Source organism: Montipora capricornis, chromosome 1 (assembly GCF_036669925.1).
Source record: "Montipora capricornis isolate CH-2021 chromosome 1, ASM3666992v2, whole genome shotgun sequence".
In the NCBI taxonomy this organism is placed as follows: domain Eukaryota; kingdom Metazoa; phylum Cnidaria; class Anthozoa; order Scleractinia; family Acroporidae; genus Montipora; species Montipora capricornis.
In genome coordinates this window covers 12,203,500-12,218,499 of record NC_090883.1, presented here as the reverse complement: position 1 = coordinate 12,218,499, position 15,000 = coordinate 12,203,500, and the positions used below count along the sequence as shown (strand labels likewise).

The 15,000-nt window shown below is 38.6% G+C and overlaps 1 protein-coding gene across 8 annotated transcripts in view; it reads right to left on the bottom strand.

Annotated features, from left to right (window-relative positions):
- Nucleotides 1-15,000, bottom strand: part of LOC138053829 (CDK5 regulatory subunit-associated protein 3-like) — a 116,536-nt gene that overhangs the window by 21,497 nt on the left and 80,039 nt on the right. For all 8 annotated transcript variants that reach the window (XM_068900396.1, XM_068900487.1, XM_068900440.1 and 5 more), the window contains one exon: nt 12,200-12,425. In XM_068900396.1, coding sequence (XP_068756497.1) covers nt 12,200-12,425 — 226 coding nt within the window. The remainder of the gene's footprint in view (nt 1-12,199; nt 12,426-15,000) is intronic.

The following is a 15,000-nucleotide window of genomic DNA, read 5'->3' as shown; positions in this document are numbered from 1 at the left end:
AGAATATGTTCTTAAGATTGACATTTTTCAAGGCGTGTCACCTACATGTGTCCTTCATTAAGCATTTCAATGGAAATAGGCTTATATTACACGAAAGCAGAAATCAATCGAAACTAAAAGGTAAAGCGAACTGATCTTCAGTAGGAATAAACTTGTATGCGAGAGAGATTTTGTTGTTCCAATCAAATCAGTTTACGACACAGTGACTTGGTATGGCTGAAATCAAACTTTCGTATTGCAGAAATTTTGATTTTTTTAAAGAAGTCTTTAAAACTGTTTTTTCCCTATTTACTTATTGTCAATGCTTCTCTGCTATCTGGTGTATTTCCATCATCCCTTAAAAAAGGTGTAATTCACCCTTTGATCAAGAAGCTGTCCCTTGACTGTGAGGCATATCCGAGTTATCGCCCAATCACAAACGTTGCATTTGTATCGAAGATGCTCGAACGTGTGGCCGCTACGCAAACGCTGAACTAGCTTATACCCAATGGGCTTTTAGCCAAGTTTCAGTCTGCGTATCGATGTTTCCACAGCACAGAAACTACGTTATTACGAGTGTTTAATGACATCCTTGTTGCTATTGACAACCACCGGGATGTTGTACTTGTTCTGCTAGATTTATCGGCGGTGTTTGACACCATTGAACATTTTTGTTTTCTTTGTTCTGTGCCCCTCTGGAGAATGTGGTACAAGCCCATGGTTTCAACGTAATGACTTACGCAGATCATACACAGTTGGGCTCGTCTGATAATCGTCCTGCCCTTCTATCTAAGTTTGAAGCTTAAGGACATTCATCTGGTGCACCTCTAATGGTCTGGCATGCAACCCCGACAAGACGGAAGTAATTCATCTATGCTCTTGTTTCCATGCGTTACTCTTCCGGGTATTGATGTTGGTGGTTATACTATATCGCCAACACCAGCTGCCCGAGATCTCGAAGTGCTTGTTGACTCACATCTGACGTTGTCTAAGCATGTTAACAGTGTATGGAAGTCCGCATTCCTTTGCCTTAGTAACATTTGTAGGATTAGGAAATATTTAGACCGTGACAATTGTGAAAGACTTGTGCACGCATTCATTTCATCAAAACTTGATTCGGATAATTGTTTACTAACAGGTCTCCCAGATAAGGAAATCTCAAAGCTGCAGCGCATGCAGAATGCTGCAGTGAGGTTATTGTTGGTGCTGCAAAGAATGAACATATGTCACCCATATTACAGCAACTACACTGGTTGCCTGTAAAGTTCAGAATTGACTTTAAGATTTTGATGCTAAGTGATAAAGCTCTTAACAATCAAGCTCCCCATTACATTTCTGAACTATTGACTTTGTATAAGCCTTCTCGTGCACTTAGATCTTCCTGTCAAATGCTTCTTGCCGTACATAAAACTAAAACTAAGCTTTATGGGGACAGATCGTTTGCTGCCAGTGCCCCTAGACTTTGGAATGCACTACCGGTAGACATAAAGAATTCTGAATCACTCGATATTTTTAAGAGTAAAGTTAAAACACACCTGTTCTGCCAGTGCTATACACCTTATTCCAAAATGGCCGCCATTTAAATATTCTTTTGTTTTTATTCAAATAAGCCCTTGATGCCTCGTTCTTAAGCTTAAAAATTCAAAAGAATGTTTTATTTTGAACGAGGCAACAAGGGCCAATTTGTATCTGCATAAATCAGCGACCATTTTGGAATAAGGTGTATAGAGTATAGAGATCATATTATATATAGTGTATAGAGATTACTATTATTATTATGTATAGTGTATAAACATTATTTGCATTATTATACAGTAGATATATTTTCTTGTTTTTCTTTAGAAATCTATTGTAATTTTAGAGTTTCTTATACTGCATGTAATTTGAATGTAGGATTGTAATTTGAGACATTGGTTGTAAAGCTTTGAGAATTTTGTAAAGCTAAATTTATATTATTATTACTTATTAAGTTTGAATTCCGCTCTGACTTCAAGGTCGAAAAAAAAACGGACCTATTGTTTATTTTAATAAATAGATTATTCCATATTATCTGGTTTATAAGCTCTCCTTTTTCTTTTGAGGTTTCCCTGTTAATATCTTGCCAGTACAGGATCATCTTAAGATAAAACATAGGTAGGTGGTCAGTTAAACATAAGAAGTTAAGAGATGTCAGTAAAAACCAGACATTCGAGATAAAGCTCAAAAGATCGATTTTGCTCATATTTTAACCATAGGCATACCCCAACACAAAATTAGTGATGATGTATTTTATTCAGATGAAAAACATATTTTCCACGCGAAAATTGCTAAAAACTAAACATCGCCAGATCGCAGCTTTGAGATTCCTGATTGTGTGAACTTTGGCGGTGGCATGTGACGAAATTCAATAAATGAATTTCATAAAACCTTCTTAAAAGTGTGGATCAGCCCTTAAAGATACGCTCCAGGCATTCCTTAAAATTCTCAGTCATATCGCGAAATTGATTCTAATTAATTTGATAGGCATACTTTTCCCCTCATCAAAAATACCACAGAAACAACAAATCTGTTTGCAATGTGCCACCCCAATTTTTTTCAATGTTAGTTTGTTTTCAGAAGGGGAAGATACTAAATATGTGATTGTAAAAAAAAAATCAGCTTGGGTAAATGTATGAGCGCTGAGTTACGGGCCAACGAACTGTGATAAAATCTACCTTGTCTACTGTCGGCTACGCGACTAATTGATTAGTGTAAACAATCATGCTTTCCCAGAAAGCTACTTAAAATTTAAAAAAGAGAAAAAAAGCAGCAACCAAAGATGCTTTACAATTGAAGTGGAGGATTTTTTTCCATTTCGTAAAAAGTACTTGCCGTGAAAACTTATGCAAATGACTACAATCGAACTTCCTTCTTCTTCCTTTAGTTTGATGATTTGACTCTGAGTATTCAAAATACTAGCTTTAGCGCACATTTTTTTTTTCACGAAAGACTCCTGTTAAAAACTAATTGAGGATAATTGATTACCTCTGAGATAGAGATCACTGGAGCTAATTAAATTGGACATGTTTTGTGTGTTCTTGATTCCTCTAAAAGGCAGTACAATAATATTTTATAGTCAGATGACTGCATTTTAACAAATTATTAGCTCACCAACATGGATACGCATTGTAGTTTTAAACCTCTCACTGGAGGAAGCTGTGGATTTGATCCAAGAGACCGTCAGGAGTCTACAAGCATTATTCCCTTGCTTGCATGTAAGAAGAGTGTTACAAGTCATCAACATGCATTCCAATTTTGTGAGCACAAGAATGAAGTAGATCTGATTTGAGTGGAGCTGGAGTGTTTGCACTTCCCAAGGATGTTGAAACCTGGACTATTTGTCCACTTCATCGAGGAAAGTGAGGGATAGGCTTGACAAGGAAGTCTATTTCAAGGTGTAGAGTGCCAGTTCAAATTTCTAATCATGGAAAAGGGAAAAGAAAGTGGCGAAAGGAGATAGAGGAATAAGCAAAAAAAATTCCCAATTGATCTTAAGGATGACGGGCATTTTTGTTCAGGCAGGATCACGTAATACCGGTAATCTTTTCCCATTTTCAAATTTTCAATTCAATGTTTCCGCCAAGTTAATCTATGTTTTCTTTGAAGGTATGTGTGTCAACTGTAAACAACGTCTAAGGAAAACAGAAGACGACAAAAATCAAGAATCTGAAATCTCTTTTAAAATGCCTAACTTGACACTGGTATGATGAAGTAATTTATTGATTAACAGTTGTTGTCGGTTTTTAATACACATTTTGGTCACGGCACAATTGTTTGACTCGTACATTACAGATAACGGTTGAACTAGGCACCCTTGTTAGCTACACAAGGAAGAACAAATTCATTCTGAGACAAGTATATAAATGGTCACATGACATACATTTTGCAAAAACCACAAACTTCAATCCCATATGTATATGTGTGTATTAAGCCACTGTATATTAGTGATCATAAATTAGTAACGTACATTCGCAAAATAATATTAAAAATATTAAAAATCACTCTCTTCATGCATAAAATAAACAGTTGGTTCGTTTTAACTTTAGGATCAAGCCAAAGACGAAGACCTCACAGTGGCAAGTCCAGGCGTCTCTCAATTGGACGATACCGAATGCTTTAGAAAGAAGGAAAATCCCCAAGAAAAAAATTGAACAAATATCTTAGTTTCAGAAATGTAAGTCCAGTCTGCAGCACTCTCTTGATACCTTGGGAAAATGCGTCAGAGTGCACTAAAAGATTTTATCACAGAAAAGCACAACAAGGGGTACATACTTGTCTCAAAGAAATTGCCCCAGGACAATCAGCTAAGCTACTTCAAAACTTAGGCATGAGAACCCTGGAACGTTCTAGCGTTGACTGTGTATTAATGCATGCTCTCACTACTTGCTATGAAAATGCAGACCACTGGAGCTCTCGGCGCCAGATATTGTCTATGATGGCTGATAAGGTTAGCTTTAACGAATTGCTCAGGTGGATACCAGACTTAACCAGGTATCGCTATGACATCGCCAGGCACCATATATTATTGCATGGTCGAGGTGCAGCAGTACCACTATTAAAAACCCTAGGATGTATGTGAAAGAAGAGAAACTCGATCACTTTCTAACATTCATAACAAGTAACCACGTAGTACAAGATTTACCTTTTGGCCATGCAAAAGATACTCAAGCTTTCATCTGATGCAGAACTAAAGATTCCTAATGTCGTTAAAACACTGATACCAGAGCAGATAATCTGCAGGTATCAAGGCTACTGTGATGAAGTAGGATTTAAACCCATGAGCCACGGCACCTTATGGAGAGTCCTTAACGTGTGCTCAGCATCCACCTAGAGTCTCTTCAGGGCTTGGATTATTTTTCAGTGGCTGGTGCAGAAGCCTTTGACAAGCTGCAAAGAGTGGTTGATAAACTTGGAGATAAATATGAAATGGGTCATTCTTGGGCCAGAAATCGGATTACAAGGTAAGGTAAATTTGAAGAAAAAGTGTACCACTGAAGCTGAGAAGTGAGAAAAAGTGCTTTTCTGCTTTGTCCCATACCAGTCAACTGTAGCTAGCTTATAGTATCATTGGCAATGATAGTTATAAGGGTCCTTAAAAACCAGTCCTTACATGTGCAAAGGATCATGAAAAAGCCTCTTGTATATTTATTCATACTTATCGATTTCTTTGTCTCCCGTCATATCAGGTACACGTTTCAGAGTGCTCATTGGTTGCAGATCATTGCAGAACGTTTGCACTTAGTGATCCAAATGACAAAGATTTTGCTGGTAGTTGTGATCACGAGCACAATATGCAGTGTGACAGATGTTATTCCCTCTCCTCTGCTTTGGATGAAATACAAGTAGTTCTTTCAAATGCCAAGTGTTCGAAGGAGGAGAGAGAAGAAATGGAATATATTGTGTCAACCTCCGTAGATTGTATCAGTGCTTGGAAAGCTCACCTCCTTAGAAACATTAACCAAGACTGCGCGAGACAAGAAGTTCTTGAGAATTTGGATCAGCATTTGGTCCTGTTAGTATCAGACTGGGCAATGAAATTCTTGCCAAAGAAGTACTGCGAAAGCCAGCGTGACTGGTTCGGAAAGAGAGGAATCTCTTGGCATCTTACAGTAGGCATACGTAAGAGTGGGGATGGACAGGTGGAAATGTTTACCTTGGTTCATACATTCCAAAGTTGCAACCAGGATAGCTGTGCTATTATAGCTATTTTCGATGACGTTCTTGACGAGTTAAAACACGTTAAACCAGGTGTGAAAAGTGTATATTTGAAAGAGGACAATGCTGGATGCTACCATTCAGTATCAACTATGCTATTGATTCACAAAGTAGCTGTAAGGCATAACATCTCTCTTATGCGCATCCATTTCTCCAATCCACAAGGTGGAAAAGGAAGCTGTGATCATAAGGCTGCTTTAATAAAGAGGCATATGAAAATGTATTTAACTGCAGGTATCAATATTGAAACATCTGCACAGATGAAGGTTGCAATGGAATCTTGTGGAGGAATAGCTGGTGTAAAAGCGGTGCTTTGTGGCCCGCAACCCTCTGTAGACTTATGTTGACAATGTTGAATGTGACACTGAGGGGATCAAAGTTTGTCGAGCATACAGAGTTGGCCCTGGGAAATTCGTGCCCTGGAGTAGCTTCGACCTACCACAACAATTCCCCCAGCTGAACAAAATCGCAGCACCTGATGAAAGCTCAGCAAGCTTATTCGTTGCAATCAAGGCAAGAAAGAGACCCTCTTTACCAAAGATGTCCCCTAAAGTCGACGAAGAGAAAAGCGATGAAAAAGACGATGATGAAGATGAAGACTGTGATGTTGGCGAGAAGTTGTATTTTTGTCCAGAGGAGGTATGCATACGGTCATTTCGGAGATACAATTCACTGCAAAAGCACCTTCACTGTGAAGGCCACAAATTCATGATAGAGCACAAAACGCTGCATGACAAGGCGATGAATCTGTATGCAACCAAACTTGAATATGGCGCTAGCGCTATTCCTGAATCTGGTGGGGAAATGGGTCTACCACTTGAAACTGAAGATAAAGTCTTACCTATGGACTGGGCACTCAAGTATTCAGCTAAAAAGAAGAGGTTCACGGATACAAAAAGGAAGTACCTGATCGAGGTTTTTCAAACAGGTGAACGTACAGGTCAAAAATCCAACCCTTCGCTTGTGTCAAAGGTCATGAGAAAAGCAAGAGAGTGATGGAACTCGTATGTTTAAGAAGGAAGATTTTCTGACACCTCAATAAATATCCAGTAATTTTTCGCGCGTTGCCGCAAAGAAGACGATTTAGAACAACACCAACTAGATGTGGAAAATGATCTGCAAGAATTAACAACTGAGGTAATGGATAAGGTGGCGTTGAAGCACCTGTTTATGTTTCAGCCATATGACATTTGTAAATTGGCATCTCAATGTAAATTGTCAAAATTCTCCATTGCAATGCTGCTTGGGACTTGACACGTTGTCAATTACAGTAAAACGACAGAAGCCTTGTACAGATCTTCTAGAGAAACTGATCTCCACCTGTACCTGCAATGGGCAGTCCCTTACGTGTTATATATGAAAGAATTTAGGTAGGTAGGAAAGGGGGTATCTTATCCACAGACGGGATAAAAGCTTCTTAGTCCACGATGGAAGCAGAATAATTGGATCTCAGCAAAAGAAAATAAAGGGGGAAGCTTCCCTCTATTTTCTCTTCATCTCAGTTATTCATTATTGAACTTTTGTTCGATATTAATTTTTCCGTATTCGTTATTCTTTAATGGAAACTGTAAAATTCTTTGTTTTGAATGTTCCAATGCTAGATATTCCCTTTTCATTTTCTCTTTTAACCGTTATTTGTTATTCATTATTCCGCTACCACCCCTTGATTCTTAAGGCAAACCATTTGATATTCCATTTGGTGGGGTGAGTAGCTCTCTATAATGAAAAACAAAATATGCCAAAACCTGATTACCCAACAATCGTTTTAATTACTTTTTAACTGTAAAACTTGCAAAAAGGTTGAGACACTGAATGGAAAATCCACCTCTTCTTCCTAAAAACCCCTCTTCTAGTTCATAACAAAAGGCTGAACGCACCTCCCTCCCCCCTCCCCTTTTTCAATGATGATACCCTTTAGTCTGAGTGCCAAGTAGAAATGGAAACAACTTTGCTTGAGGGGGAAGGGGGTTGGAGATGTGCTGACTTGAATGACACGCATTGTACCGTTATCAACAGTGAGTGTCTCAACTCTTTTTGCAACTGCTTGTCTCGATGGTTGTCGCGGGTAATTCATCATTGCGACTAAACGGAACAGTCAATAGGTTCAGCAAAGCAGAAAAAAGGAGCTTGAACTGGAATAGACTTTACGGCGTTCTAGTTGGGTTCTAATTGATAAAGATAAACTTGAAAAGAAGTGCAAATTACCCATTTCTACTTATGACGTTACAGACGCTGTTTTGTCGAGTAAGCGCGGACAAAGTTTGTGTTTCGCAATGATTTTGCTGCTTTCATCTGTTGAAAGTTTCCCAAAATGTTTAGGTGAGGTGCAAAGAGTCATTCCAAATTATTTATCCGAGATAATTGTCCAGTACTGAACTATTTCAAAGCACGTAGGGTGTTGAATAGTGCAGGTGGAAATTATTTCCAACACCGGTTCACAGTTACCATATTATAAATCCGATTGAGAACGTGTTCAATTTAGTAGAACGTGAGTTTCAGCGCCTAGCCATACAGAATACCTACGAGACTTATCAACAGTTTGCTGAAATAGTGTAATGCACACTTTACGCCATGAGCGGCGACACTGTTATTGATAATATAATCTCTTCAATGAACAAGTGCTCAAAGGCTTAAAATGAACGATAATGGTCAGCGAACAAAATGCTGAAAAGCTGTCATTCCTTGTAACAGGTATAAATCTCTACAATAAAAGTAAAGGACGGTTCAAAACAATGAAATAAACAGGTTACGGAATGATAAGCTTGTTAGTCTTTTATTAACTTATTAATATGTCACCATGTCAACACGAACATCATAACAAGCACAAATACATTTTCGTCCAAAAGAAAGGCAACCTTTTCCCTTTTTGACATGCAACACATGCAAATGGCGAGAAAAACAACCTGAGATAGACTTTTCATGATTACAAAAGCAACAGGCAGTTAAAAGTTTTCGCAACGGTCTACATAATTCCAACGGTCTACACTCGAAAAACATTAAGAAGTAGATAAGATTTCATTAATTCTACTGTAGACCATAGACCGTTGACGCAACCATTGCATTACCCGTGCCTCACACCATGGCCACTGAGTAACAGAAAACCATTAAGTTATTCTAAAACAAAACTCGCGAAACATTTTGCACATTCTCGAATGTCCTTTAAAACTTAGTGTTCAGGGATTTCAACCGACTGAAATACATCAGCTTACTATTGACCAAACGGACATGTGTTCGTATGAAATTCGATCCTACCTCACGGCTAACTGAAAACCACAGACTGTCACTGGGAATATTTTCAAATTGAAAACGGAATCCATTGCAAATTGCAGTGAAAGACTAAATTTCTGCAAAGAAGTTCGTCCTGTTATCACACAGCAGATGAAGCACAACACTCATTTCCCTGCGTACCATTTACGTAAACAAAACGTGATTGGTACAATCTACGCACGTTTATTGTGTGCGCTCTGATTTCAACTAAGACTTCTTACAACGTATTGACACTTTCAACACCAAATTTGACATCAAACCAACCCAAAACTGTGTTTGTTGCCGTCAGAAAATGTGTTCAAGAGGTGCAAGAGGTAAACGCCGAATTTCGTCCTAAATGATTGCCAATTATGGCACTTTCAGCACAACTAAAAAAAACACACTTTCAAACACCATTCCTCACTACGCAAACCTACCCGAACTAAACAAAGTTTACAATACAACTGTCATATATGCAAGCTCTCGCCCCAAAAAACAAATAGACAACCCGGCAATACAGAGGTAAAACAACTAGACAAGCAATTGCAAAAAGATTGAGACACTGAATGGAAAATCCACCTCTTCTTCCTAAAACCCCTCTTCTAGTTCATAAGAAAAGGCTGAACGCCCCTCCCTCCCCTTTTTAATGTTGATACCCTTTAGTCTGAGTGCCAAGTGGAAATGGAAACAACTTTGCTTGGGGGGGGGGGGGGGGAGGGGGGTTGGAGATGCGCTGACTTGAATGACACGCATTGTACAGTTATCAACAGTGAGTGTCTCAACTCTTTTTGCAACTGCTTGTAGTATTTTAAATTTTCGGAGTTAAATAATCAAATTAAAGGATGGAGAAGGAAAGTTTACGTAATGAAAGAATGATGTATATTTCATTGTAGTTATTAGCATAAATGTTCACGTGCTGTCCGCCACACCAGCGTTTGGTTGTATGCCAGAATTTCCTGATTTACGGCAAGTACTTTTTACAAAAGGCAAAAAGGCCTCCACTTCACTTGCAAAACATCATTGGTTGCCGTTTTTTCCTTTCTTTTTAATTTAAAGGAGTTTTCTGGGAATGTGTGATTGTTTACAGTAATCAGTTCGTCGCGTAGCTGGCAGTAGACGCGGTCGATGGCCCATAACTCAGCGCTCATACATTTACCCACGCTGATTTTTTTACAATCACATATTTAGTATCTTGCTCTTTTGTAAACGAAATGACGTTTAAAAAAATGGGGTGGCACATTGCAAATAGATCTGTTGTTTCTGTGGTATTTCTGATGAGAGGAAAAGTATGCCTATCAAATTAATTAGAATCATTTTCGCAAAATGACTGAGAATTTTAAGAAATGCCTAAAACGTATCTTCAAGGGCTGATCCACACTTTTTAGAAGGTTTTATGAAATTAATTTATTGAATTTCGCCACACGTCGCCGCCCATGTTCACACAAATTTAGTAATCTCAAGGCAGCGATTTGGAGATATTTCAATTTTTTGAGCTTTGCCGCGATTGTCTGGTTTTTGCTGACATCTTCTCTTAAGGTCATAGCTACATTTCAAGAGGAAATTTCCACCTACATTGGAATATACGGGCTGTTATTGTCAGCCAATATGATTGATACTATGTAAAAAAAACGTCAGGAAGCTGTGCACTGGTGTGTTTTCTAGGAAACAGATGTCGCAATTTGCACCATCGTCAGAGTGCGATCTGTCGACACGGGCGTGTAAAGAATTGTGACACTCGGCCCATATATTCCGTTGGCAATCTGGGTAATCCCCATTGATAAGATGAATGCCGACCTTTTCAAATTGCTCACCCATGGATTTCTAAAATACGAGTGTCTTACCAATTACAGAAATCAAAATCCACAATCATTGCACATACAAATTTCTAGTTTCTAAAGAAACTGTGGTGCAGCATCAGTGGGAGAGTGAAACAGGAAAATTGGTTTAATCAAACGTGTTGATTAAGGTCGAATTACCACCGTGAACGATTTTGGGTTTTCTTTGGGTCGAAATGCACTTGCGTTCATATGATTTCCTATAAAAGCTTTAAGTCTCCCAAGGTGATGAATTGTTAGGATTCTGTTAAAGAACTATTCCGATTGAAAAAATGCATTACGATGCACATGGCGTGTATGAAAGGCAATTGCTTCTCGGCCTTTTGGCTTAGATAAGTGTCCCTGACAGGGTATTTTACCCTGGTACTTTTCCTCGTAGTTTTTGATTAAGCCTATTTTATCGCAACATTCCAGGCCAGCTGAGAACTGGGGTGCAGTATTTGTTCATGGTGGGGATAGTGCAGTAGTCCCATTTCTCAAGAATTTTTGCTGCTAGAAACTTTAGACACTCGAATTTACTGAACCTGCACTTTTCTTTCTAGACAACGTATTTGCTGTCGAGTTTTTCCTTCAGCCCACAAGCCCTTTTAATTTGTTTACACAAGCATCGAACAGAAGACACTCGAATTCATTGAAACTTTCTTTACTGCCGCTTTGCATTGATCCACATGTTTGTGCTTGAAAAACTCTCAATTGCAACTTTTTGCAACCAGCCCAGAATAGCTGGGACAAGGTTATTGCTTTAGACACCATTTAATCATCGAGTTTTTGCCTTCAATGCACGCTGTGCTAAGCTCATCTCCTTGGAAGCTTGGGTTGCACTTGACATCTATTGGATTTTGAACTACACTTATATACTAGGATTGACTTTGTTTATAGACCCTTCTGTAAACCCTAGGATTGTCTACAAAAACCAATTGCAACAACCTTTAAGAAAAATATAGACCACATAAAAAAAAAGTTTCTTTCCCTACCTTTGTGCTTTGCTTCCAAAGCGGTTGTCAAACACACTTTAATGATCCGAGATTACTACGAGTTCTAAGAGTGTTCTTCACTGAGCATTTTGGATAATTTACTGAACATTTGGCGGACAGAAACAACCAACATATGCAGAACCTGACAACCACAAAATCGAAAAGTTGCAGACCTATGTTATGTTACGCCAGAACTGTTCTCGACTGATAGTGTGCTGTCTCACTAGCAATGACGGGAACCTCAATTACAGGAACAATCAACAAACAATCAAGCAAATAACGAAGTATTTGTGAGACACAGCTCTCCTTCACTCCATGACATACGAGATAAGTGACAAAATATGAAACTCTTTTATCCCTATGTCTCAGGAAAAAGAAGAGATCACCGCTAAACATCACCGGAAGTGTTAGAAAACAATGAAAAGTTTTTACCTTGTCCAGATTGTTCAACAGTTATGCCACAGCCACCTTGAAATTCTTCTTGGTCTGCTAGTATGCCATCATCTCCGAAGTCCACCGCAGTGTCAGCATTGTTTGTTTGCCCCTCAACCCAATCTATACTCTCAACATTGCCACTCCAGTTTATCACATCATCTTCACGTCCCCACTCAACAATGTCAACACTGGTGTCTGCAACTGCTTCAACACCCCAGTCTATCTGTTGATATAACAAAAAATGTGAGAATAAGTAACTTTATTTCAACTCGAGTTGATGAGGCTGATTAGGCCCTTAGCAAATACATGCTAATATGCCGAGAAAAGTGAAATAAATAAATAAATAAGTAAATATCGATATGTATATATACATCATCAATTAAAAACTAACATTCTAACTATATCAATAAATAAACAATCCTGACTCTTAAAATTATTACAATGAATCATAGAAATAAAGGATATCATTTCAATTTGAAACAGCAATTTGCACAATTACGATTGACTTTTCACAAAAGAATGTGCATTAGAGAAAAAAAAATCAGGGGTCTTTCCTTCATCTCTTACATAACAACCAAACACCAAAGTTTTGAAGGCTACCAGACTGCTTGCTCTGAAAACAAGTTTTTTGAGTTTTTTGTTTTTGCTTTTACCTGTAATCAAAACGTACCAGCAGTTTACGTATTTCTGGATATAGATAATAACTACAAATGCAGTGAGATGTGCAGAATCAAGAACTGTATCCATGCAAACAAATAATTCTGCTGTATGCTAAATTAGTTGTACCCGGTAATGAGTGCTAGATGTCATTTTAAGTGAAGCTATGATCCTCGCAGTTATGAACGCAATTTTTGCAATTGCGTAAAGAAGCCTGAAAAATTCAGGACTTCAACGGGGTTTGAACCTGTGACCTCGCAACACTGGTGCGACGCTCTGACCAACTGAGCTGAGCTGGTCATTTGTGGGTTCCAATGTCTCCATGAGGAACGAATCAATGATGAAATAATATATGAAACGGATCATATACGAACCGCGGATATGAAATCAAGTGAAGCTATGATCCTCACAGTTATGAACGCAATTTTTGCAATTGGGTTTGAACCTGTGTCCTTGTGATACCGGTGCGATACTCTCACAAACTGAGCTTCAAACTCAGTTGAAGTCCTGAATTTTTAAGACTTCTTTATGCGATTGCAAAAATTGCGTACATAACTGCGAGGATCATATCTTCACTTGATTTCATATCCTCAGTTCATATATGATCCATTTCATCATTGATTCACTCCTCACGGGACAATAAAGAACCCACAAATGACCAGCTCCCAACGTCAGTGGCGTCATAGCGCAGTTGGTTAGAGCGTCGCATCGGTATAGCGAGGTCACGAGTTCAAACCCTGTTGAAGTCCTGAATTTTTCAGGCTTCTATACGCAATTGCAAATATTGCGTTCATAACTGCGAGGATCATAGCTTCACTTGATTTCATATCCGCAGTTCATAAATGATCCATTTCTTATATCATTTCAACATAGATGTCATTTTATTATCTATTTGCCATATTACAATGTAACTAATGACATTGTAGGTAACGAAAAGATCTTTTGCCAAGCTCCTTCCATTACTTGTTGTACAGTACAAAAGATTGTCTTTGATTTCTGGTTGTTTCAATGTCATATCGAGATGAATGAAATAATGTTTGCTCTACGAAATACTTGCTAAAATGTTGCAAATCACAGGAACACGTATAAAAGTCGGGTTTTAGCGTGAACCTGAGCTTAAAATCCATGCTGGCAACCCTCGATTTCTACTTAAAGGTTAGAGCAAGGCTACAAACACTCTATAATGCAAGACGGAGAGTGGCACTTGGAAAAATGAGGTGTCTACAACTTCAAAGACCAACTTCAAGACCAAACACTGCAGACACACAGACAATCGAGGAAGAGGAAATGTTATGGAGTGAACAAAGTTTATGTGACTGTTTTCACAAAGTTCTTTCCCACAAAATGTGGTGCACCTTTACTGCCAAAAAGGTTCACTGCTAGCGGTCAAAGAAGTCACATTGAGTTACTGAAGCAATAGCTTAGTAGACGTCCTCAATAACTGTGAAACAAGGGTCCATTTTCCATGCCCTAATCAAAAACCCTGAAACAAGTGTTTGTTACAAGAAGCAGCAGCTCTGCATAAACAGCATCAACAATAATTTGATGAGGAGTGTTGGAAAGAACACAGCTATGGTGAAACGAAAGCGGAACTTGACCAACCACACTGCAAGAAAGACCGCTTTGACAAAACTCAGGCCAGCAAGCATAGAGACAGTCGATAATCCACATGACTGGCCATGAAAGTAAAAAAATCTCTTAAGGAATAAGATGAAGGTAGAGACAAGGAAAAACTTTCAGAACTTTCTCTTCCTGCAACGACTTCAACATCTGAACAGGTGAACACAAGAGGCGATGCTTTCAACGCGCAAAAACTTCCACAACTGCCAAGTCGTTACATTTAAAGTGATTCAGGGGCAATGCAGTTCTCCAAAGTTTTCAGAGGAGAGGTTTGCTCCAAAATAGTCCTCCTTTTTCTTTTTCCCACCAAAAAGCTAATACAAAGATCGTTTGCTCACATAAATGTCATCTACCAACGTGCCTTAAAACCTTATGAAATCCTTCTTTAAACTAGCTTGAAAATCGAAACTGGCCGCTGCCATCCTCATTGAACTTAGCAACCTGGCGATCTAGGCGTGACGTCTTTCAGTCAGCTTTATTCTTATACAAGTATTCTTGTGGTCATGCCTTTTTGTTCAGCT